Genomic DNA, 25,565 nt, shown 5'->3' on the forward strand with positions numbered 1-25,565 from the left:
CGACCACCCTCTGGGTGCAGAACCTTTCCCTAACCCCCAGCCTGACCCTCCCCTGTCCCAGCTCCATGCCGTTCCCTCGGGTCCTGTCGCTGTCCCCAGAGAGCAGAGCTCAGCGCCTGCCCCTCCGCTCCCCTCGCGAGGGAGCTGCAGGCCGCCATCATGCCCCGCCTCAGCCTGCTCTGCTCTGGGCCCCCGCCGCCGCCCCACGCGCATGCGCACACGCCGCGCCTCTCGGCGCCTGCGCAACCCCCCGCTGCCCCCTCCCCGCGCGCCTTTCCGCCCGGAACCTCCACACGGAGCCCCCCGGGGGCGGGAGCCTCGCCCGCCGCTGACGCCACTTCCGCGCGGTGCCGCCGCCGCGGCCAATGGGCGGCTGCCGGCCCGGCCCCGCCCCCTGCTCTCCCCTCCCCCTTCCTCCGCCGCGCTGCGCCCGGACGCCGGAGCGGGGGGCGGGCGGCACGGACATGGAGGCGGCCGCGTCGGGCCCCGCAGCGACGCCGGCAGCGGGCGGGCGAGGCACCGGCGGCAGCGAGGAGCCGCAGCGGGGGGCCCCGCAGCCGCCCCGGCCGCGCTCCGAGCAGTGACCGGCTGCAGGTGACCGTCGCCCCCCGGTTGGTGCCGCCGCCGCCGCCCCCCGCCTAGGCTAGAGCCCGCCGAGAGCCGCGCCCCGCGAGCCCGCCGCCATGTATTTCCTCAGCGGCTGGCCCAAACGGCTGCTGTGCCCGCTGGAGAGCCCCGAGCGGCCCCTCCACATCCGCACCGACCCGCAGAGAGCCTTCTTCGCCGTGCTGGCCCCGTCCCAGCTCAGCGTCTGGTACTGCAGGGTGAGTGCGTCCCCGGCCGGCCGCCCCGGCCCCCCTCTTCCGTCCTCGTCGGTAAAAGGGTCGCGAAACCTGGGGCTGGAGCCCGCAGAGCTCCCCAGGGCCCCGGGGGTGGGCCTCCCCTGGGGTGGGCCTCCCCTGGGGTGGACCCGTGCCGTTAACCCGAGGTGTTTACCAGTAGCACTGTGGCGTTGCGAAGACGCGTAAGGTAAATCTGCTCGGAGCTGGCATCGGTTCTTCCCAAAAATGAGACTTCTGCCCAACTTTTTTTTTTTTTTTTTTTTAAGCGTCGACTTTAAGTGGCAGGCAAACTTAACGCGGACGGTGCTCGTAGCAATGCAGGTTTTGCAAGTGTGCTTCATGGGTTTTCTGTTCGTATGTTTTGCGTTTTACGTAAGAGATCATACAAACAAAACATAACGAAGCACCTACTTTTGCAAAGCAGAACTACCTGTAACACTGCACAATTACATAACCCATAAGAAGTTAAATGACTTTCCCTTTTACCATTACAAGTCAGGTACGTTGTGACCGTGAACATAAGAATTGACACGGCTTTTGAATGGAAGTTGCTGCTCTAGCAACATCCAGTTTTGAAACCGTGTACAATTGACATCAAATGCGTTGCTTTAAATGAGCTTTGAATTAGTTTGGTGACATAAAAGTGCTGCATGTCAATTTGGTTTGATGCAGTCTTATGAAACAACTAGGGTATTGACTTTAAATTTTGATGCTGGATCTTCTTAAATACTGCCTTAATTAGATTCCCTCTCTGTCTAAAAATATCTGCGACTCCAGATAATTTTCAGAGTTCATCTCGGATTACAGAGAAAAGTAAAAATCCAATTTTAGAAAGCCGGTATAGAAAGGTATCAAACAACAGTCACAGCCTTAAAATCCTCTTTTGATTTATGCGGAGGTTTCATCACTTTGCCTTCTGCTTTGCTCTGTGTGGCTGATAATTGGTTCCTGGGTGGGTTGCTGCTGTGGCTGTCTTTTTTAACTTCGACAAGTATCCAGCCAGGGAGTGTCAGCCCAGTAACTATGCTGTGTGAACAGCATCGCGTGGCCTGCGGTCCCTTAGCTTCATGGCACCTACTGTAGGTAAATTACACAGTCTTCTAGCTGTTAAAGCTGTAGCTGTAGCTGTCAACAAAGCATAATTGATGGCCTTTTCTGGGAAAATGCATAAATGAGGACAGGCTTGTAGAATGCTTCTGTAGATGCGTACTATTGTCCAGAAGGCAGTTTACTTTATGGTCCATTCCTGAGGACTGCCTTCATTACGTTACAAGTTTGGACTTGTTTTGAAATGTTAAACAAGGTATAATTGGCAGGAGGCAGAACGCTGGAAGAATTCACTTGTTGCAAAAAAAAGGCTGAGCAAACTTACAGGTCATTAAAAATTTCTCAACACGTTTTGGTTCCAGTGTGTCATGGGTGTTTTTAAGGAACATGCTGACTTTGCCAGACTTGGTCAGTAACTGAGTTTAGACTATAAAATGTGGTAATCTCTTTATAAGAATCTTTTGCATTATTGTTAAACATAGTGTGTTGTTTTTCTTTTTTTTCTTTTTTTTTTAAACAGGTGAATATTAAAGTCATATGTTGAACTTCTATGAAACAAACAAAAATTTTTACATTATAGAAAATGTTACCATTTGTCAGAAGTATCTTTAGAACAAGGCTAAGTTCTGGTCAGGTTGAACTAATTCAGTTTTGCGAAGTGGAAAAGCCTTTAGGCTAATGTCCTTGTTAAGACTTATTACTGTCTCAAATATATATGAAAGGTTTCCTGTAAGAATAAGGATGTGAGGCTGGCGAAACTGTCTTGAGGTTTTCAAGAACAAGGGGCCCTTTGAAATACGTTCAGGCTTGTGAACTTATATTCAGTGTTGTGTGTTTTTCAAGTGAAGTAGTAATGTTTAAAGCTCCTTTTCATCTACTGTGTGTTAAGAGCGAACATTAGGGAAAGTTTATGCCGAAGTGTGGATTGTTTTCTGGTTTGGAAGCCATATAGGTGATAAGCTTAGAAGCTGATTTACATGATGTGTGTAAAAACAGATGGAATTCTCCTGGTGACTTTGAGCCAAAAAGTTCTAGACAATTTAACTTGTTTTGAAGGGGGAGACTGGATTGTGGATACAAAGACCACTGATGAGCGGTGAACTTACTTGACTGCATGCTGATACTGATAAAAGATGTTTGGGCATGCACGCCCAATGTGTGTGTATTTCCTTACAAACTGTATATGTTTAGTAGTATACTTATTTGTATGTTATAAAACAGACACAAAACAGGATTTAAAAAAGAATGAGATAAAGATGAAATAAACAATACTTTTAATTTTTATTTGTCGTTGGCATAAACTTTTTTTTTCCTTGCTCTCCAGTGTATTGTCTGGCACATGCCCCAGTTTGCAGACAGCTGATCTAAGTGGTTTTATTCAGTATTTCATAAGAAATTTATGGCTTAGGTACCTTAGAAGATTAATTGACATTGAAAGCCGCTGAAACTGTTTTCATTGACAGAAGTGGAAAGCTTGTTGAGGGTTTTTTATTCTGCTAATGTTAAGTACTGGGGCGTTTGAAATGCGAAACTTCAGTTCATGAAAGAAACTTTCTGAAATGTTAAAAGGAGGCAGTTAATTGGCTTGGGTACTGCAGGTGAGGGTTTCATGAGGCAGTTGTGCAGTCTGAAGGGTCGTCATCTTTCCTGCTTAGACCTGTATTTTTGGAGCTGGTATTGGCTTTTATGAGGCTGTTCAGTTTGCTGAACAAATAGAAACCTGCTTTTTTCTGCTCATGGAGGGATCAAAGGAGCATTGTAGTTGGCTCACTGAAAGCATTACTCCTTTGACAGCAGTGGCCTTTAATTTTAGATCAGTTTGGTTATCTCATGAACTAAGAACTTGAGGCAGTTCAGTGAATCCTAGATATTCACCCACAGGGCACTAGATACTGAGGGAAGCTGTGTGCAGCTGAAGGAGATGTGACAGAGGTGTGGAGATGAATTCCCCCTGTAAATGTTGAACAGCAAAGTAAGTGGAACAGAAATAGAGTCTGATGGCACACTTGTATGTACAAATATAGTCCAGTGTTTCCTTTCTTTAATCTTAACAGACTCGTGACAGTAATAAGTACTGGCCCTGAATATTTAATGAAAACTATTGGAGGTGGTTGGACTGCCTGTCATAACCAGTTTTGCAAGCTCCTTGGTGTCCAAATAGCTTGCTCAATTATTCATTTTGAGGAAAATTTCCTAACTGCCTAGGTGTTTACCAACTTAGTATTTATATCTACCCTTGTGTTTAAATATTCCTGGTTTTTGTGGTAATCTGACATAGAATGAGATCACTCAAATGAACTATAAGCTTATGGGAAAACGTACATATCAGAATCTTAGATGACAGAATAATCTGTTTGTTTTGAATGCTGAATTAGTTTATGTTCAGGCAACTCTTCTAATGCACTCTTCTTGTGCTTTTCAGTCTCTAACTGGTTCAGTGTTAGAGTAGAGCTTGTTACATGCTTGAAACAAATTGAAAACAGGGATCTGTGCTTCCCTTAGAGAAATGCTCTCTCCAACCTGGAATTTTGGCACAGTATAAAAGAGGTTATTTGTAATACCAGTGCTTATAGTTAATGTGATATGTAAATAGACACTTAAAAGAAACAACTGCACTTTTTTTCTAATCTTATTTATTACAGGTGGCTATTAAAAGAAAAAACTAACTAGGCTTCCAGGGTTATGCTTTCAGGATCATGCATTCGTCTCAAAACTCTAAGCAAAATAACTGTTGAATTACTGTATGTGGCCTTTTCCTAGGTAGGATGAGATACAATCTGTAGCATTTTATCTGAAATTTGATTGGAAAATGGACAACAGACATCTTCATAGTGACGCATGTGGTTGCTTATTGTGAACAGTATGGCACAGACGGCATCAGTGCAAACTACCGTGTCTTGCTTCTTCTGTTGTGTTTTTTTTTCCATGGTAATTTAACTTCTGAAATGCTGACTTCTTACAGATACCCATCTGGTACTGGTCTGAGAAGGCCATTTCTATCTATACTTTACTAAGAGCACTGGGTGTGCTGTTGCTCCTATTATGAAGTTGCATTTATGATTAGGTAATTAACAAAAAAGAGAGAGAAAATACCTATTAGATGGATGAGTTTGTCACATGAAATATAAAGTTCTCATGTTAATATTCAGTACATCTTTACAGTTTTTGTTTTATCCTATCTTAATATCAAATAGATGACCCTTCAAAAAAATTGTAGAATTACGTGAATGAAGAGAAGAACATCTTCAGCTGTGGGTTTTGACTTTGCAAGCAGTTGCTCTTGAAGTTTTTTGCCAGTACAAGATCAGAGATGAGGTTAGAGCTTTCGTGAATCTGGTCTTCATCTCAGAGTTCTATTTAACTTAAACTTTAAGCACTTTATAGTTCATGGGTCTGCGGAACAGCAAAAAACTACAGAATATGACCTTTCATATTGTCAGCGTTTCTGAGCAGTAGATTAACTGAAAACCTTTGCTTGTGAGAGGCAGTGACTGTCATCTGCTAGATGGTTCTGATGCACTTCAGTTTTTGCTCTTTCACAGCAGCTTATGTGAAGCATGTCATTGGAAGTTGTGCGTGTTATGCTTCTTGGATGGATACTCTGCTGATTCTAAACTTTCTGCTGTATTTTAAAACTCAATTAAAGCTTTAAGCGATATTTTTCTAATTAACCACATTTTTAGAATATTTTTTTTACCACTACCTTGTATTTGTGTTAACTACAAAATAGCTATTCATACTCCGTGTTCTTTTCTTCTTCTTGTGGTCCGTACCAATGAATCTTCCTTTCTTACGCTGGTGTACTTTTTCTTTCTCGATTTAACCTTTTATAACTTTATAAACCTATGAAGCTTCAACCTTAAAAGTGGAGCACAAGCCATTTAATGACAAAATACAATGTGCAATTTCACCAGCCCTTGGGTCTGTTTTCTTGCAGCCTGTCACTTAGACTGTAAGCTCATCAGAACAGTGTACGTTTGATTTTTGTCTTGTGCTTACAGCCTAACACAGCATTGAAAGATTTGTCTTGTAAGACAAAACAGTTCATCTGTGTTTTTTGAAAGAAATTGCCTCCTGATTCTGAGTGAGATTAAATGTTAATGTTTAGAATACTGAATTGTTAAAAGATGAGAATGTAAGGGTTTTTACATTTATCTGTGGCCATGCAGGATTCTTATTAGTTCTGTTAAGAAGAAAAAAATGTACATAATACTATGTTGTTAGCTGCTGATACCACTGCATGCTCTCAGCACATGTAAGAATTTCTTCCTAGACATGGCAGTTGTGAGAAGACTGATTGTCTTCCAGATATTTGGTGTTTGGCAACTATAATTTAAATGCAAAAAATTATTCCGTAAGTAAATCGGTAGAAGTGAATTGATGGAGGAGAACTGATGAGTAGAATCCTATAAAAGAAAGAAAAGGAGGTATTAAGGATTGCATAACTTGTGTTCGAAAAAAAAATTCAAGTTCCTCTGGATTTATGTTTAGAATAAAAAGGGCAGAAGAAAAATGTGGTTTGGAGTTGAACATGTTGGATGTGTATAGGCTAGGCAAAACATCCAGAACTTTGCAAAGTTCTTAAGTATTATTTGGACAGAAATTACATAGTTCTGTAAAACTTTATCAGTATTTTTAAGAATTCATGTAACTTTTTTGCCATGCATAAGTTTATAAACTGCTTAAGACATTGCTATCCTTGCCTAGGACACAGTGTTGCTATTCATATTTAATGCAACTGTAATAACTACTTCTTTGTTTTGTGTAAAAATTAAGAGTCTGCTGGTGTCTAACAGGTACATCTGCAAGCTTGAGAGAACGTGTTACTTCATGGTTTTATTAATTTTTGGGATGACTATAAATGGCAATGTTCCTGTCCTGCTCTTTCTCTCTTTTCTTCTGGGTTCAAGTGAATTAGTGTTAAGAGAGCGACTGAAAATTAAGGAACACTAACAGGCTTCAGGATCTGAATCCAAAGATGCTGTTAGGTGTTTAATTCTCAGACTTTGTGCAGTAGTTTTACACTGTATTTGCTGACCTACTTAACTTGTTAAATGTACTACATGCACAATTTGCTGTTAGCCTGCAGCAGTCAAACCACAGAATCTAAATTAAGGAAAACCTTTGTTTTCATTATAGTATATTCTGTCAAACAATGACTGTACCTCTCTCCAGTTGCCTAATGTATTATTATATTTTAATGCTTTTAAACACCTCGATTAAAGACAGTCGCTCGTTCCTGTGAGGGTTGCTGTTCAAGTCTGTGCTACTTGTGCTATTTAAAGAGAGCCAGTTCAGAGCAGCATTCATATCTTAGTTTGGGATTTAAATGTCTGCTCAATGTGCATTCACATCACATATTGTGGAATGCTTGTGTTTGAAGAAGTAAACCAGGAATATCCCACGTCTAGCATGCAGAGAGATTTTGATGGAGGGTTTGTATATCTTGATAGATCTCTTTGCAAAAGCCACTTCATATGATGCAGTCTTATGAGACTATTTATTGCTTAAAGAAAGGATATGGAAAATACGGTATATTCTGGCAGGTAGAGTTAAATAAACCCATCAATTTTAAAATACTTTCACTTTGTGTTTGTTGTAGTATTGTTTTGTTTTGGCCTGATGTTGACGAAGAGTTCATATTTCTGAGTTGGAAGTCCAAAGGAATTCTTATTGAATAATCTTTCAGCAACTTACAATGAAACAAAAGGGGGTTTTTAAAGTAGTTTTTTGAATTAGGTGTCTTTGCCTGTTAAGCTGGTTTGCTACATTACTGTTTTATAAATGATGTAGCTCCTGTATTTCAGAATTGGTCATCATATTTGCTTTCATCTGCCTGCTATGAATGCTGTCGTAATCTGACATAAGTAATTTTAAAAAGGCATTTTTTAAGCCGGGAAGTATTTATTGAGAAACATAAAGATTTCAGAGTAGGGGACCTGTGGAAAGGGTGGAGGATGGAAGCAAGATAGATGAGCGGTGGATAAGAAGGGAAGGAAATAAAATATATTGAACTATGGGAACAAGAAGTTGTATTGTATTGCCATCTTTTTAATCCTGGAGCACGCTGGAGAATTTGTTTACTCTTTGGTGATGATATTAGTATATTCTTTTTAAGGTTATCTTTTTCCCTCCTCCTCCCCCTCCTTCATTTTTGTTGTCCTTTGAGCATCCACCCACGCTGTTCTATTCATAAGTGAGTGTCAGCTTCTGTTTTGGCTGACCTTATATTCCTTCCTGAGAGGCAAAGCATGCTATATCAAAATGCTAGATATTCTCTGCAGCAGATTGTGAAATGCCAGATACGCTTCTCATCTATTTTGGAAAGCTTTTGCTAGCTTTAGGTTGCAGTTTGAGTGAAAGAATTACTTAATATTTGCACAGAATGTCTTCAGTTTTTCCTTCCTTAAAAACCAAAGGTGTTTATTTTCAATAAGTAGACAATTTTTTTGAACAACTGTGGTTTTTTTTGCTAGGTCACTTCCTGTGTTTCTTGAAACATCAGTTTCTTCAAAAGTTGGGACTCAGCCATTAAAACTTCAGTGAAAGGAAATTTTAAGCATTGCAAAGAAGGAGAATCAATGGCTTGACTTATTTGAGACTGTTTCATTACAGTTGTGCTTAACTAGATTTGTTTTAGTTTTCAATAGGTGGTGCAGAAATGTGAAGAGGACAAAACTCCACGTGTTTTTTTGGTTTGGTTTGTTATGAAGGTGCTATAGGGAGTTGGTTTTCACAACAGAAACAAATGTTAAAATTTAGGAAAAACTCTGTGTAATGAAATCTAAATAACTACTGCTTCTGTACAGACTATGACTTAACTATCTAATACTAACCAGAGAAAGGCATTGTACTAACTAGACCCATCTGTTTTTTTTTGTTTAAATGTGTGTTGAATGGGTTGTTTCACTTGAGGCAAATACTTAAAGTTAGGCCGATAGACTCCTGTTTATAAAACAGAATTCTGTGCTCTGACACCTGTTAGGTCACTCTTTTTTTCAGTAAGAAATGGCTTCAGATGTAAAATGGCTGCTTCTATGTCTTCTGCAAGAGCAGAGCAGGAGAGCAGGTTGCCCTGTAGCTGTGCTGTAAACCTGTGGAGTGAAAGTCTATGAGTCAGGTGTTTTCTTCACAGAGGAAGATTGATTTTTTTTTTTTGAGTTTCTGTATGTGGAAATAAATTGCATTAGTGAAATAATTACAGTTTAACCATTAGCTAGGTAGACTTTTGGACCTATTGAATTAGAAACGGAACTGCTTGCTAATAAGAAAGAAGGCTACTGAATCTGCAGAAAGATCCAAAATGCTTATATGTACTCCTAATGATAACTCCTTTACTCTTCATCTGCAAAACACAAAATGAAATCAATCTAGATGTCTATTTTGTATAAATTTTACAGCTGCTATGTAAGTAGAATGTTCTTCCAGATTCTGAGGTATAATAGCAGCTTTCTCATAAATAAATGTCACAAGAACATTACAGTATAAATACTGTCATTATGTTTTGTGAAAGTAAGAATAGAGGAAGAAAATCATTGTGCATTAATGAGGTTCTGAAATATTTTTTGCTTGCTGCTAAAATGCTTGAAGCACAGGAGTGCTCAGAGGTTGTTCTCAATCACTAGAGCAGATTACCACGATTGTGCTGTCACAAGGCACTTTATCTAAGGCATTTGACCTGGGTTTAAGTGAAAGGCTATGTACTTAGAAGAACAAGCAAGAAGATTCTGCTAAGAGTAGTCTATTTAACGTTAGTTTACTTGATTCACAACTAGCGGCAAAAGAAGCCATCTGAATTGAAAAAGCCGGTGTAAATAGTTCTTAGTTAAGATTTAATTTGCTTGTTATATTTTCCAGTGTAAATACTGAACTGTATTTGTGGTAATTCGGTTCTGTGTAGCTTTAAAATTTAAGTGATGGTACTGTTTACAGAAAACAAGGTTATACTGTAAATTTACCAAGGCCTATGTACCATTAATTAAACTCCTAATTTATATGCATGGTGAAAGTATTTGATTACTTAATTTCACGCTAATTTGTTTGTAGCTCTGCATATTCTGAAGGGAAACTGAAGCAATTGGTTCCAAATGTGATGGTATAAGATACTCCCCTAATTCTGGGGTATGGTGCAGACAGACATGATTTTGGGGTAGAATTAATCTTTTTAGATTTGTTGTGCCAGCTTTTGCCATTTGAGCTAGTAGACGAAGAACAGTAGTAAATTGCCATCATCTCTGGACCTCATGGCAGGTGATGAGTGTTGCCAGATGGATCTGTGACTCCTTTCGGCAAAAAGAGTGTTTGTTACTCAGCCTTTTCTTTCCCTTCCAGCAGCTGGAGAAGTGTGCTCCTGTTGGTACAGAGCTTGCTGCTAAAGCTCTGAAGAAAAATCAGCATTCATATGGTTAGGGAAAGTTCATCTCCTGCAACATTGGGGAGGAGTTTCTTTTACGAAAAGCATGGCCTGTTTAATTTAGCTGAAAGCTGAGGATGTACAATTGTGATCCGACTAATGTGTAAGCACATATCTTTCTGCTTCCCTCTTTCCCAGTGGTGGAGTGTAGCAGACGGGAATACCTATCTAAGCTGAAAGTTGTTATTGGTTCAAGAGCAAGAAAGTGCAAACATTCTTCCTCCATAAATATCTTTAAGATCTGTTTCTAAGCATAGGAGCAAGAGAAGATAGCCTTCCATTAGGTTTTTACGTCACAGCTCCAAATCGTTTTCAAGAAAGGGAATGAAGGCTTGGTGCCTTTGGTAGCATTTTTTGGGCCTCGTGACTCCAGAGCTCTTCTCCATTCCCAAGAAGAAAGGTGCCAACAGTTGCGTCTCATATGCAAAATCTCTGCAGTGAACTTGAGATGTGTTTTTTCTGCATGATTTCTGGCAACCTTTTCTTGAAGAGATATAAAACAAATTCTCTGGTTATCATTCTATTTAATACAATGGTCCATTCATTTAGTAGAAACAATACAGATAGATTGTACCAAGTCCTCTATGTAGAATGTTTCATCTTAGCTAATTTGACAGTCCTTTTCATTATTAGAACCTGCTAGAGACACTTTTGTTCATCTTATGTATCAGTTATGCTTTGTGTAACTTGAATCTACTTTTGTACTCTGTAATGACTGGGCAAATGAACTATTTTATTCAAGTACCCTTTATTTAGAAGACTGAGATTAGGAATGACAGTGTGGCAAGAATTCACCATAGATTCTCTTTGAAACCGCTACTGTATTATGCATTGTCAAATACTCATTAATCTTTTAACTTCCCTTTTCAAGAGAAATATACTGATAAGGAAACATAACTGTTTATAGTTTCCATTCCTTCTAGACAGAAGATGTAATTACTATTGTGTTGCTTTCTTTTTTTTCCTTTCAGCCCAGTGTATTAATTGTGAGTTACAAGGAACTGTCAAAAGCAGCTTCTCAGTTTGGACCGTACAAACAAGCAGAATGGCGGCCTGACAGCACCATGATAGCTGTTTCAGTAAGTAGGGTTTTTGTCTTTTTATTGGCGTTAAACTATTGCAAAGAGAGTTCTGTATTACCAGTTTCCTTTCAGAGATCTGTAGACGGTATGTGCATTTAACTGATAATTTATTGTGTGCAAATATGTAATAGTACGAAATGGGTTTTTGGATGATAGAAGCTTTCTTAAGTAATTTTAGTGCGTTTTTTCCCCTGAAAAATGAACTGCGGTTCTTTGTATTAAAATGACGTGTGATGTATTTGCTAGGGCTGATACAGCATCACTTTATTTTAGTAAACTGATCACAAATAACAAGGGAATTTACAGGCATGTGAATAAAAGAAATAACTAAGGAATTAGGTGACATAAGCATGTGTAGCTTGATAAATAGGATTTACAGATATTTCGGAAAGATGGGTCTTAAGTGGATGAAAATGTGCATGGAAAGATGAAATCTTGTCTTGCATATGAAAATATATTTAGTCATGTTTCATTGCTAGTGCTGTGCTCACAGAAGTTCAGTGGGCTATTTGAGCGCCAGTATTCAGAAGTAATTTTGAGGTGCAAGGTAGACACAGCAAAGGTAGGAGCAGAAATTTTGGAAGTCAGAACACAGTATCTTGCAACTTTTGGCCAGGTCTTCTGTTGGTACCAGATCTTAAGTTTAGATGTGTTAATTTTAATAGCTTTTTAAATCAAGGCTATTGTTGTGAGAAGGTGTGGAAGACTGAAATCATTAAAATGATCCATCAGAAGATGGGCATGTGGAATTGCAAATCAGATAGTAGCTACTGTAATTGTTTGGTACAGTAGCTTAATGTCCTGATATAAACCACTCTTTGTACTTAAAATGATGCCTGTAGTGTCTTGGAGTTTTTAAATCAGTCAGGCATTGTTATAGTGGAAAATATCAGATGGTTTATGGAATAGCTCCTGCCTCTACCATTACCTTCATGACTCTAAATCAACTAAACTTCTGGTGATAACATTTTTGTGCATGTAATGCTGGGGTAGACTTTTATCAGTAGTTGATTTAGAATGTTTAAATTGCCTAAAAGGATCCGATGAAACCAATGCAGGAAAGTGTTTCTATTAGTGTAATTTTTTATCCTCAGATCTTATATGCTAATAGTTACCACTAAAGGGAAAAAATGAGAATTCTGTAGCATTTACAGTGAAAAAACAAATAATTCTTTGATTTTTAAAACACAGAATATAATCACAAGTAAACTACCCATTTCAATTACGTCTTTATGCCGGAATTAAGAAGAGATTTAGATTTTAAAATTTAATTAGCTTGTATATTATTTTTTCTGCGATATTGGGATCAATTTGCTGAAGAGACATTATTGTTCAGCTAACATTCAGACGAGCTTTATTTTTTGCCCATTCAGTTACTGCACTTTTTAAGTTTTTCTGCAGCTAAAAGCATTGTGTTCTTTTCTGCAAATGACATCAGGTTGTACATGCCTGTATCTTAAAGTCTGTTTGTAAACTTAAGTTTCACAAAATAGAACTCAAAATGGTCAGTTTAAAAAATAACTGTCATGACTTTTCTAATATTCATGTTTCTTATGTTAATATTGCATTTCCTGAGTGTGTGTGTGTGTATATATATTACACACACAAATAGTGTAGGCAAACATGTTTGTTATGCTAGTTTTAACACCAGTTTTGGGTATCAAGTTTTTTTAATAAGCTGTTGAAACACATATGAGGTTTAATTTAAAAGAGAGAAGACCACTCTTGAAAATGCAGATATTTTTGTTATAGAGAGACAGTGGATGAAAGGCAGTATTGGGAGGCCTAATTAAGAAGGTGTTTCTGCTAATACATGGTAATCTTGTCCCCAAGTAAAACTATGAACTTCTTTCCAACAGAAAAAGTACTGTGTCTATTCTTCGTGACATTTCCTTAAGGAGAACAGGAATAGGAACAAATGAAGGAGCCGATAGCAAGGCTAGCTAATAAATAATTTTGTACTTCTAGTTTTGTTGAAGTTATTAGTGTAGTCCTATGCTATAGCTAAAAATCTTAATTTGAAAGCTTTTTAAGTGACATAATGCTGAGCAGGGGAGTTGGGAGTCAGGAGCAGTGATCCACAGTGCTATTTCTTTCTTTCTGCCAAAGTGTTCTGAGAGTCTCGGAAAAAAAATTACTTCATAGCGTTTGTTGTGAGGTGATTATTATTTGTACTAAAGGCAAACTTTGATCTAACACGTAAGGCATTATAAAATACCTCAGGTAGCTTTAATGGTATGCAGTTAAACAAGCTTAAGCAGTTCCCACACTGTCATCATCCTCTAGAAATTCTAGCTTCTATTACTAATAGTATCTTTTAGTGCTAAACTCTTGGCACATTTTTAAACTGACTGTCTTGCTTTGAACTATCACATATTCACTATCATTATTCATATATTGTTGATTTTCGTAGAAAGTGACTAGGATCAAACTCTGAACTCCCCCCCCCCCCCCCCCAGTATTTTGAAGTTTCTTCTCTCATATTGGTGTATTTGTAATTTTTCTAGTGTTACTCTGTCTAGATTAGTATATACACTCATAGTAGCTAATTCTACTACCTTAATAAACCTGTGAAGTGAAACAAAATGCTTCAATGTAGAGATAAAATGCCTGGTATTTTGTCTTTCCCCTGGTGTGGGCAGTCCTCTGATACAAGCTACTCTTCAGGTCCATTCCCACAGCTAAAGCAGAGCTCTATTAAATACTGTAGCACATGAGAAACTGTGTAGTGAAGTCTCTTGCGAGGCACTGAATGTTTATACTTTGATCATTTTCATTCAGATAGGTTTTTATATTGCTTTAGAAATGTTTGTGCTGCAGTGAAACTCACTGAAGTAACCAGCACTGTCACACGTTCCCTAATCAATTTGCAACAAGTGCATGGTTGAGTGCTTCTGCATTTCAGCCAACTATTCATGGAATTTGAGGTTCTATCTAGAAATGAAGCTGTAACAATAGCAAGTTGTGCTTTGAATGGGATTCAGCTAGGGCCTTTGTCCCTTAATATCAGTATAAAGATTACTTCACAGTATTGTTTTACTTTACCTTCCAGTATAAGGTAACTTACAGGTTAAATAATTAATGATGTAATGGAAAGAACTTGTAAAGATGTTAGAAATGAGCATGTTTCTTTACTGCATAATGCTTGAACATGATATTACTGCATGTGGAAAATCTTCCATTTAATTTCAACCTGTCTCAAGATGACCATTATCATTTGGATTTTAGTTTTGCATAAGAAAAATATTTGCTTTGAATGAAAACAGTTGTGTTTTAACTATATTCTTGACTTTGATGAAGCTGAAAGACAAATTTCTTTTGCAATAAAGCAAAATATTTGGGTGGGTAAAAAGTGGCTTCTGTGAACTGATAAAGTAAGCTAACAAGTATTGCTGTTTCCTTTATTCACGGAAAAGGAAACCAACCTTGCAAAGCAACTTGAAACTAAGCATTTCAGTGCGTCTTGTCTTTTAGTAATAGTGCTAAAGCACTAGGTACATGCCTAGCTCATTAAAATGTTTGTATGGAAATACCGGTTAACTGAAATGTGTTTGCCAGAAGGACGAATTTGTGCTTTAAACAAATCTTATATATTAATTTCAAACAACTAACCTTACTGGTCATCTGCTTGTCTTGTGCTTATACAAACACTTGATCAGCTTCTACTGATGACTGGAACATCTGATAACTAAATGATTTATATTCGTTCTCTGAATAGCATTGTAGTTTAAAGTCAGTCTTCCAGAATAACAGAATATGTCTTGGTATTAGATTATAGTAGAACTTTTTTTCAGGCACTGGAAGGTTTTAAAAAGGCATTATGATGACTAAAGATACTATTTGACAGGAGAATTTTTCAAAACTTACCTGGATGACTAACAATGAAAGGCTGTGCCTACCTTCTTTGCAGTCTTCTGCAGAGAGGGACCTGGGAGTCCTGTTGGGCAGCAGGGCAACCATGAGCCGGCAATGTGCCCTTGTGGCCAAGAAGGCCAACAGTACCCCGGGCTACATTTGAAAGTGTTGCCAGCAGGCTGAGGGAGGTGATCCTGCTCCTCTACTCAGTCCTGGTGAGGCCTCGCCTGGAGTGTTGTGTCCGGTTCTGGGCTCCACAGGACCAGAGCGACATGAAGCTACTGGAGCGAATCCAGAGGAGGGCTACAAAGATTAGAGGACTGGAGCACCTGTCCTATGAGGACAGCCTGAGAGAGCTGGGCCTGTTTAGCCTGGAAAATAGAAGACTGAGGGGAGACCTACCTCATTGTTGTGTCCAAATTTATGAGGGAAGCGTATCAAGAAGATGGAGCCAGTCTCTTTTCAGTTGTGCCCAGCGACAGGACGAGGCAACAGGCACAAACTGAAGCACAGGAGGTTCTGGCTGAATATGAGAGGGCTTCTTCACTGTGGGGATGACAGAGCACTGGAACAGGTTGCCCAGAGGGGTTGTGGAGTCTCCTTCTCTGGAGACATTCAAAACCCGCCGTCCTGCACAGTGTGCTCTAGGTGATCCTGCTCAGCAAGGGGGTTTGACTAGATGATCTTCAGAGGTCCCTTCCAACCTCAGCCATTCTGTGATTCTGTAATGTCCATGTGCGTTCAAGTAGATGGAAGTTTTGCTCTGAAGGCCTGATACATACTACTAGATGCTTACTGCATTAACCCTCTTGTTTGCAAAAGCATAGTTCATTCTCTCCTATTCAAAGCACAAGTTGCCATTTCTACAGGCTCATTTCTCCTTTTGAGAATTAGGTGCCCCAGTTCTGAATATCTGATGTAGCTGTCTAGTCTTATGTATTTAGATCTATATGAATCAGGGGAAAATCTCTGTTGGACACATACATCCACAATGTCTTTTTCATATTTTTTCTACTGAGTGATCCATTCAGTGGATTTTAAGGGGTAGTATGGATTTTAACTAGAATTAATTTCAAAGTACCATTTTTTCAATATGTCTGAAAGTTGATACAAGTGTATGTTTGTGCCTAATATATGTGAGACATACATAGAAATGAAAAGAATCTGTATAGACTTTACTCATGCTTCTAGACCAGATGTATGTTTTATCAGTATTTCTCTTTCAGACTGCAAATGGATACATCTTATTTTTTGAAATCCCATCAGCAAGAGACAAGTATCTTTATGAGCCAATGTATCCAAAGTAAGTATTTTAAACTTTCTTTTGCATCCCCACAATGTGGAAAAACACAACCAGACAAGTCGTAGGCAGACAATATGATTAAAAACATATTCTTCCAGTGTGTGTTTTAAACATTGATAAGTATACGGAGCATCATTCTCATGAGTTGTAGTCAATTCAGAAGGAAGCTGATTTAATTGATTTGCTGTTCTCTGGTAGGATTCCTTAGGTTGATTTTATGAGCTCTCAAAATTCTAAATAGCATGGTTGAAATCACCTAATTTTGTAATTGATTTAAAGCAGTCTGTTGAATTTCTGATTTGTCACAAGCCTTAATAGTTAGTTTAGAATAGGTCAATTAAATAAATCATGTTTCTTAGAAATTACTTGGGTACGGGTTTTTAAAAGTTCCTGTCCTCCCTCCAACTTTGTATTAATTTAGAGATTTTTGAAACAAAGAGGGAAGGAATTCTCAGAGAAAGAGTATGAACTGTTCATAGTAAGAATATACAAATATTTTAGCTGTAATGTGTTATATTGTCATTATCTTATTTTCCTTATTTTGAACTACATAATACATTTCTTGTGTTAAAATGTAAAGTGAGATCACATTGCATATGTTTGTGGTTGACTTCTTTGAGTTCTAATACGATTTGGCAAAATTGGAAAATGTTTGGGAGAAATTAAAACCTTAAGGGGTGTATTTGTGTGTCTTTATATATTCACATAGGCAGAATCTGTAGTCATTGATAGGATCAAATTTGCCCAGAGGAATAGTAAAATGCTCTTTTATGGTTTATGTATGTTTTCATATTTATATAACAAGTTATATACGAAGTTGATGGGTAGGTGTCTGCAAGTAGAGATTTGTGAAGAGCGTTGGGTAACTTATGATGTCATATAAGAAGAAAACGTTTAAAAATAACTGTTAAATCATTAATGTTTAAAATTTTAATTTTTGTGAAGATCTGGGTTTTTTAATCTTAATTCATTTACAAGTATTTATAGGAAGAAATGACTTAGCAGCTAGTAGATGATTTCAAACTGAATTAGTTCTTGCTTCAGTAAGTGGAAAATTGTGTGTGTGACAATACTGTAATGCATCTTTTTGCCTCTGAAACAGCCCTCAAAGCTCTGGAATTAAGTGGAGTTTACTGTTTTCCATATTTGTCTGTTTTCCAAAAATTTAAGACTAATATAGAGAAGTTATATTACATTACTTGCCTTTTCTGAGACAAATGTTGACACTGTAGGTCAAATTTTCACGCTGACTTTTCACATCTGACTTACTGTCATCAGAAAAAAACGAAGGAAAAAAAGAGAAATTGAACTTCATAAAAACCTGTTGAAATGAATAAAGGAATAGTAGTATATCTACAGCTGCACATAAAGCAGAAGACTAAACAATAATTGATGGTATGCTCTTGGGAATGTAATTTTTAACTGTTAAAATCTAAAACTGAATGGAAGTCTGTATAAAAAACACAGTAAGCAAGAAAGAAATTTTAGAAAATTTTAGACATGCCACATGAAGGCGGGTTTCAAAATACCTATTAAGCAGTTAATGACTAACCACTTTAACTTTCATATAAAAACATTGTTTTTTGTTGTAAACCTAAAAGTGTATGTTTTATGAAAAAGTATCTGTTAGCTGAGCTGTGTGTTGAATGGCAATATATTTAAGATGTGTTTGTCTAGCCAAAAGGATATAAGGCTTTTTCCACGGATGAAAAGAACAAGGTGAATGTCCCTAGAGTGTTTATGATGGGTTGCTCACAACCTCCTAAGACTAATTCATGGACTTAACTTTAAGAAGATGAATGATCTCACTGAATTTACTGGGATTACTAGTCTGTCTATATTTAGTTCTCAATTTTGAAAACCTACTTAACATTACTACTGTTCTGGTTATATTCATCAAAAGAAAGACACAAACCCAATAGCGTTTGTGTGTAAATTATCTGCTGTGATTAACTTCAAATTTCTATAAACTCTTATGAGGGGTTGAATTTTCTGTGCAGCTGCATTGCTTTGTCTGTAGACAGTTTCAGTAGTTCTTCATAGTTTCTTTTTTGTATATCAAATATTAAACAAATGAAGAAAAAAAGAACAGACTAACAAATCCAAAATCTCTGGATTGAAACTAACTTTCTTTTGGGATACGTTTGTTTTCCAAAGAGTAGATTATTTCACTGAAACACTGGATTTTGTTTCTACTGGACCAAACAGTATTAAAAAAAAGCATTCTGTTAACTTTGAAATGATGAAAAATCATTGTAAGGGCTCATACGTGACTTGCATGGTGTATGAAAGGGGTCATCTTACTGTTTTCTCCCACTGTAGCAGGGTGTTCTTGGCTCCTTCCTTTATGTTGGCAGTAGTCATAATGCCGCTGAGCCTTAAGGCAAGCTAGGTTGCTGACCCCATGGAGAAACTAAACCCGCCTCTCTCTTTACCTTCCCCAGATTCTAGTAGCTTAGCTTACAGGCTCTCATATAATATAATAGAGGGCTGGTATTAGAAACTGGTGACCTTGAAGTAGCAATGAGTGCAAGGAAGCAGTCATTACAGCTTTGTTTTTTAGCAGGATTTAGCAGTGATACTTGAGTGATGATTCTCTTTAGTTCATGATGAAGGAATTGCTTGTTTTGTTTTATCTGTCATGCAGATATTAATTCTGGCTTGTCCAGCTCTGTCTTACATAGTTACCTATATAAGTTATCTGTGAGTGGAAGGGTGGTGATTTTTGCAAAGTATAAAGAAGATTTAAGGCTGTCCTTATATTATGGGTATGATAGGACTGTGTCTTATCAGATGCTAGAAACAAGTCATTAGAAACAGTGAAATGGGTGAAAAACAGGTTCAATTGTAGGTCCACACACTTTGCATATATTAGGTAAAGTGTTTTTTTTCCTTTTCCTCTACCATTTTCTCTTTGGCTACCTCCACAACATACTAGAAAGTTAAGTGATGTTACAGAATATTATCAGTTCTGTTTTGTTTCTAGCTAATGGGCACACTTGTGTCAGTGCTCCTAAAAGATGGACTTGCTGTAGTTTGTAAAATTCTGAAAATCTGATTAATGTTGATGATCTGTCCATATCTACTAACATTTTGTAAACAGAATGACGCCAGATTTTCAGTATTCTTTCTTTAAGTAATAATGGCCAGTTCTGACTGAGTCATAGAGGATGAACATCATGGCTAAAAAAAAAATAAGCTAAAAGCAAAACTCTCTTAACACACCTTCATGTTGAAAAGAACTCTTATGTGTTGCAGCTAACCATAATGAGATTGTGGTGTACTGGAAATACATACCAGCAACATCCTCAGCTCTTCACCAGAATCCTGAAGCAAGATGTTCTTGCTTAAGCAGTATTCTGAAGTTGAGCTTGTGTTTACGTTTGATCCCATACAGATGAAAAAAAGTAAGAAATGTTGTGTTCAAATTATTCTGTCAGCTTAGCTCTCATATAAAAAAACGCACATCTTACTGAAAGTAAATAAAGAATTTAAAAAAAAAAACAACAAAAAACAGGTGCTAATATATACGATAAACCTTCTCAACTTTAGGTTTTTGCATTCCTCTGTTTTAGGACACTGATAGGTGCAGTGAGGTTACAGCATTAGTATTTTTGAAAGAATTGCTTAAGAATTTACTTGATAGTTGAAATGTCCAAATAATGGTTTAGCCTTCGCTTGAAGAAATGGACCAAAAGAGTCACTGAAAATAAAAATCACGTCTTTCATCCCTGTGGGAGAGAGATACAGTCCTTACAATTTAATTTTTTTATATGTAAAATTGTTATGATATATGGCTGTTGATCAAGATAATCCAGAAGAGTTTGTCTGTAATTGAAATGTTAACAGAACTACTCCAGCATACAGTTATTGTGTAAACCATAATTATGCATGCAAAATTTTTTTGCTGGTACAGCTTGAACAAATGCCTAAAAAAAAAAAAAAAAAGCTGCATGGGAAGTAGTGGGAAGTGACAGAAACACTTCTGCTGCTTATACCTCAATACACATTGCAGTATATCTGATTATGACACTTTTTTTTTAGGGCCAAGTCTCTCTTCCACTTTAATCAACACAGGCTTAGTAGAAGAGCTAGTGTGAATTGGGACTAAAATCTCGTGTATGAATGCAAGAATCTCTGCCTTCCCATGTCTTTTAGTCATGTAAAAATAACCAGATTTTTGGAAAGTAAGACTGGGGAGAAAAAAAAACTTCCTTGCTGCTACTGTTTGTTTAAAACCAGACAGGAACTGGAATCTAGGAAAATTGATTTCCTGTTGAAAAATGCCCATTTAGCATGACTTCCTCCTTTTCTTATCAACCTATTGTAATGGTCTTTATATTCTGACATTTGGCATTTTAATGAAAGTGTTGGAATTCAAGATTAGAGAAGCTGGAGCCTACAAAGCATTCTAAATTCATTCTGTCAATACCTGAGGGCATAAATCTTATGAAATTAAGAATTCATTAAATACTTTAAGATGATTGAATGAGCAATTCTTTTTAAATTTTAGGTGTGTTATACCTTTTGAAGTTTAACTGGTTTCAAATGTACTTGATATTGTATTGTATCTAGATGTAGATGATGTAAGGGTTAAGGAACTGACTGGTTCAATGTTATGCACATTTTATATAAAAGCTAAAATTAGTTTAATGTCTTAAAAGTAATATGTCAGAAATGCAGAGTTCTGCGTGAATTCCGAGTATTTTTTCCAGATTAAAAGGGAAGCTTTTTACACTTGAGATGGAGTCACTTGATAGTGGTGGTATTTGTATTTTTTTTTGTTAGTTTTGTTTTTGTTACTATTGGTTTTGTTTGTTTGTATGTCAAATCCTAAGATTTTTAGGAGTGTTAGGAGTTGAAATTGTTCTCTTGAAGGGAATATTTCTGACTCTGCTTGTATTTGGCTAGGACTTGCTTGTTCTTGGAGTGAATGCTTAGTGAAAACTTAGACTAACAAATCAAGCAGGACACTAAAAACAGATAAAAAAACAATAATTGTTTTTTAAATTGAGCCAGAATAGTCTGCAACTATTCCAACTCTTAAAATCTTTGCTCCAGTTCATAGCAGACTTGGAAGAGAATCAAGTATTGGCTATTAGCCCACATCCTGGGATGCTTCCCTGCAGTGAACACAAGTACAAAGTCCTGCTTCAATTAGTTCACTCTAATTTTATCACCATATTACTAAAATTACAACAAAATAAAACATGAAGAATATATAAGTATAAAATAATAGAATGGTAAAATATAACGTGGACATTAATGTCCACATGTGATACACTTAAGAAAAGTGGCAGTGCACACAAGGATGTTTGTAACATTTTAAGTTGTGGCAAGGTATGGTAATATTTCTTCGAGGAGTTCCTGAAGGAATTTGTACAGATACTGCATAAATTGCTTCATAGGGAAGAGATATGCAACAGCATCACAACAGAGGCTTCCCTGTATTGATCTGTTAATTACTTCTGTTTAGAATTTTGGCAAAGAGATTTATGTAAGATTTTCAGTGAAGAGTGTGTGCAGTCGCTTAATGCTGAGGATATTCTTGTCGTAAAACAAACAAACAAATCAAAACAAAGAGACAAAAAAAACCCCACAAACTTTATGTGGCTAATAAGCTTAAAAATAGATGTTGTATTCTAACCACCATGAGTACTTGAACAAGTTAGTGTTCATATGCCAGTTTACATTCTTGTATTGTTGCTTATGCGTCTGGTTAGAGTATTCATGTCCTACTTTTTTTTGGCATTTTTCAAACCTTTCTTCTTTCCTATAATAAGTCTGTTTATAGGTGCCATAAATTACCTAATCAGTTGAGGACTTTTTTTCCGGATTCAGTGGACTTAAGATTAGAGTGTACAAATGTTTTGAACTTTCAACTCTGCATGGGTAACTGATGAGGTGTACAGTTAATTAACTTACTAAATAATTTTTCTTGGGAGTTAACTTTGTGCTAAAATTAACTGTGTGGTTTTTCCCTATTAAAACAACAAAGATGATTTTGGCTTTGGTTGGATAATGTATATTTAAAACTAGATTAGTTGCAGAATTTTTATTAAACATTATGGCACTTACTAGCCCAGGATGTGGTTCAGGAGGATTAAAATGTCATCAAGAAATCTTTGAAACTGGATAATTTGTTAAACCATTTCACTTTTGAAAATGAATAGTTGATTAATATGCTAGCTGGTTATTATTCTCAAACCACAGAAACATATTATTACTCATTTTGGTAGAAAAGGCTGTATAGAGAATTACCTTTTTAAACCCTTCCTCATTCTTTATAGTTGTTTCCATATGCTCTCTCTAAAGTTTTGTCTAGCTTCTGGTAATCTGTGTGCATATAGCTATGGATTAAGCTGGACATATTTCATCTTCTGCTCGTGGCTGGCTGCAATATCTGGTGGAGATACGTACGTTTAGAGGTCAGAAGGCTAAAGTTGTAAGGAAGTCAGAGCTCATAGTGCAACTTTTTTAAAGTTGTTTCAGAACTGTTCATGTTTTTATCTTTTAATATATTTTAATGTGCTTTCAGCTGTTAACGTCTTTTCCAATAAAGAGTGTCAATTATTTCCCAAGCATCTCTAAGTTGAATAGTAGGAACTGATGATCTTTGGTTGTTTTTTTTTAATGTTTTTTTTTTGGATCGGGGTGCAATGGGACAGTCTTAGCACTCAGAATCGAGAATAGACCTATTCAAATGTTTAGTTATATTAACAGATGTGGCCAATATCTTTAAATTGAATGAATGAAGTATCAAAACATGAGGTTTTGACAACCCTTCAGCTGCATATGGGAATTAAGAATGAACTCTGAACCTAAGGGACAGACAAAAGGTTTTTCACTTAAAATTTCTTCCCTGTCGTTTCAAGTACAATCGCATTACCTTTATGACAGTGTTTTTACATAGGTACTGAAATAAGAAGTGAAATAATTACATTTGTTTCAACATGCAGCTAGTTGGTCACCCTGATGTGTCCATTCCTCTCAATTCTTGTGTAAAAGAGTTACTTAAAATTTGGATACAACGGTAGCAGATGCTGATGTGGCAATGCAGACCAAACATTCCTTCCTGCCTTCGTCAGCAGAGCACGTTCTTCATTTAAAGGTCAAAGTAGCTTAACTAGTAAGGCTGACTCATGCAGATGTGAACTGTATGAACACAGTGTACTTTGGATTGTATACACCCTGAACCCATAGTAAGGGTTTAGGTTGAATTGATGAATTTGACATAATCATAGGTAATGAACTAAAATACTGACATTCTGAGTTTCAGTCGTGACAATAGGGGCACAGTGGCAAAAGATATTCTCTGCAGCTAGTAACAAATTGGCTGAAACTAGCGCATGAAATTGAAAACATTCAAATAGTCTTACAAACTATTTTTATCAAAGGTGTTTAAAGAAAAAGAACCCTGCCCCCCTGGAAGTTTCTCTTTCAGCAAAAAATGTCTTGAACTGTGGTGTTCCCATTCTGGTTTTATAATTTGTGTTCTTCAGAAACAGAGTTTATACTTCATTATCTACCTCAGTGAGTTACAAGATTCGTGTTACGTGGTGTGTTACATATACATAACAGTAAGAGTGAAATATTACACAACGCTTTTCTCTCACCTTCTTTGGTTTCATTACAAAATTCATTTGTAACAATGACTCTTGATAAGCTGCAGTCCTTTTGTGTTGCTTGGGACTATACTGTCTGGACGTGTATGTCTGCATAGACTGAAAGGCATGCATTCAAGTACCTGGGGGTTACTGGGTGTGTTCTGTCCCCTTCTCCAACCTTCAGGATGATACCTTTGCAGATAGTGACAGATGTGGAGAAATTAATTCTGTATACTATATTTTTAATCTGAGAAAGCTCTTGATTCTAGAAGATGCCAAGCCAGATCAGATGGGTTTGGTCTCAGAAATGTACAAGAATCACAGAATCATAGAATGGTTGGGTTTGGAAAGGACCTTAAAGCCCACCCAGTTCTAACCCACTGCCATGGGCAGGGACACCTCCCACCAGACCAGGTCACCCAAAGCCCCATCCAGCCTGGCCTTGAACGCTTCCAGGGATGGAGCATCCACAGCTTCTCTGGGCAACCTGCTCCAGTGCCTCACCACCCTCTGAGTGAAGAATTTCCTCTTAATATCCAATTTAAATCTCCCCTCTTTTAGTTTAAAGCCATTCCCCCTTGTCCTATCACTCCACCCCCTGACAAAGAGTCTCTCTCCAGCTTTCCTGTAGGCCCCCTTTAGGTCCTGGAAGGCCACCGTAATGTCTCCCCGGAGCCTTCTCTTCTCCAGACTGAACAACCCCAACTCCCTCAGCCTGTCTTCGTAGGAGGGGTGCTCCAGCCCTTTGGTAATCCTCATGGCCTTCCTCTGGACTCAGTCTAGAAGAAATGTAGGGCCATTAGAAAAAGACCCACAGTGCTGGTATTAACTACTCAATTTTTGTATATTTCAGGCCTTCTGTCACTCCATGATAGCTAGCTTCCATGAAGGCTTTTTTTTTTTAAAGTCAATTGTATTTTGCAATGAATTTTCTTTTGAAATGCAAACCAAACATTTTAATAATTTAATGTTTAAGGCAAGTGTACCATCTGTGGGCATTAGATTAGTTCATTGTCTTATTTTGCTTACTTACTCCATTTAGGCATATGGGATGATTAAGCTTTTTCCACTATGATTACGTTCTATATATCAAGTGTTCCTTGTGGCAGGTTGTAGGTGAATATAAAGTAAACAGTCAGTGAGAAATGGAAAACTAACGCTTACCTTTTTTGACTGCCATCTTGTTTCAATTTTAATATTTTCCTTGTTTTTAGAGGAAGCCCGCATCTCAAGGGAACACCACATTATAAAGAAGAGCAATGTGCTCCTTCTTTAAATCTAGAAATGAAGAAAGTGCTGGATCTGCAAGCTTCTATCACAAGGTACGCTCAATAATCATGTGTTTAGAATATATCTCCCTACGGAAGTTTCTCATTAAAAACGGGAAGGGGATTGAAAAAACCTTCTCATAAGCCT

General features: G+C 37.6%; 1 protein-coding gene across 5 annotated transcripts in view; it reads left to right on the forward strand.

Annotated features, from left to right (window-relative positions):
• The first annotated feature begins 425 nt into the window (after nucleotides 1-425).
• Nucleotides 426-25,565, forward strand: part of RIC1 (RIC1 homolog, RAB6A GEF complex partner 1) — a 48,809-nt gene continuing 23,669 nt past the window's right edge. For 2 of the 5 annotated variants that reach the window (XM_048050722.2, XM_048050721.2), the window contains exons 1-4: nucleotides 428-824; nucleotides 11,274-11,381; nucleotides 16,466-16,542; nucleotides 25,364-25,471. In XM_048050722.2, the coding sequence (XP_047906679.1) occupies nucleotides 684-824; nucleotides 11,274-11,381; nucleotides 16,466-16,542; nucleotides 25,364-25,471 (434 nt within the window). In that variant the 5' untranslated portion in view covers nucleotides 428-683. Of the gene's footprint in view, nucleotides 825-11,273; nucleotides 11,382-16,465; nucleotides 16,543-25,363; nucleotides 25,472-25,565 lie in introns of all 5 variants that reach the window. The other 3 variants (XM_048050720.2, XM_013197368.3, XM_048050723.2) reach the window with 2 other exon arrangements.

This window comes from Anser cygnoides, chromosome Z (assembly GCF_040182565.1).
Source record: "Anser cygnoides isolate HZ-2024a breed goose chromosome Z, Taihu_goose_T2T_genome, whole genome shotgun sequence".
Taxonomy (NCBI): Eukaryota; Metazoa; Chordata; class Aves; order Anseriformes; family Anatidae; genus Anser; species Anser cygnoides.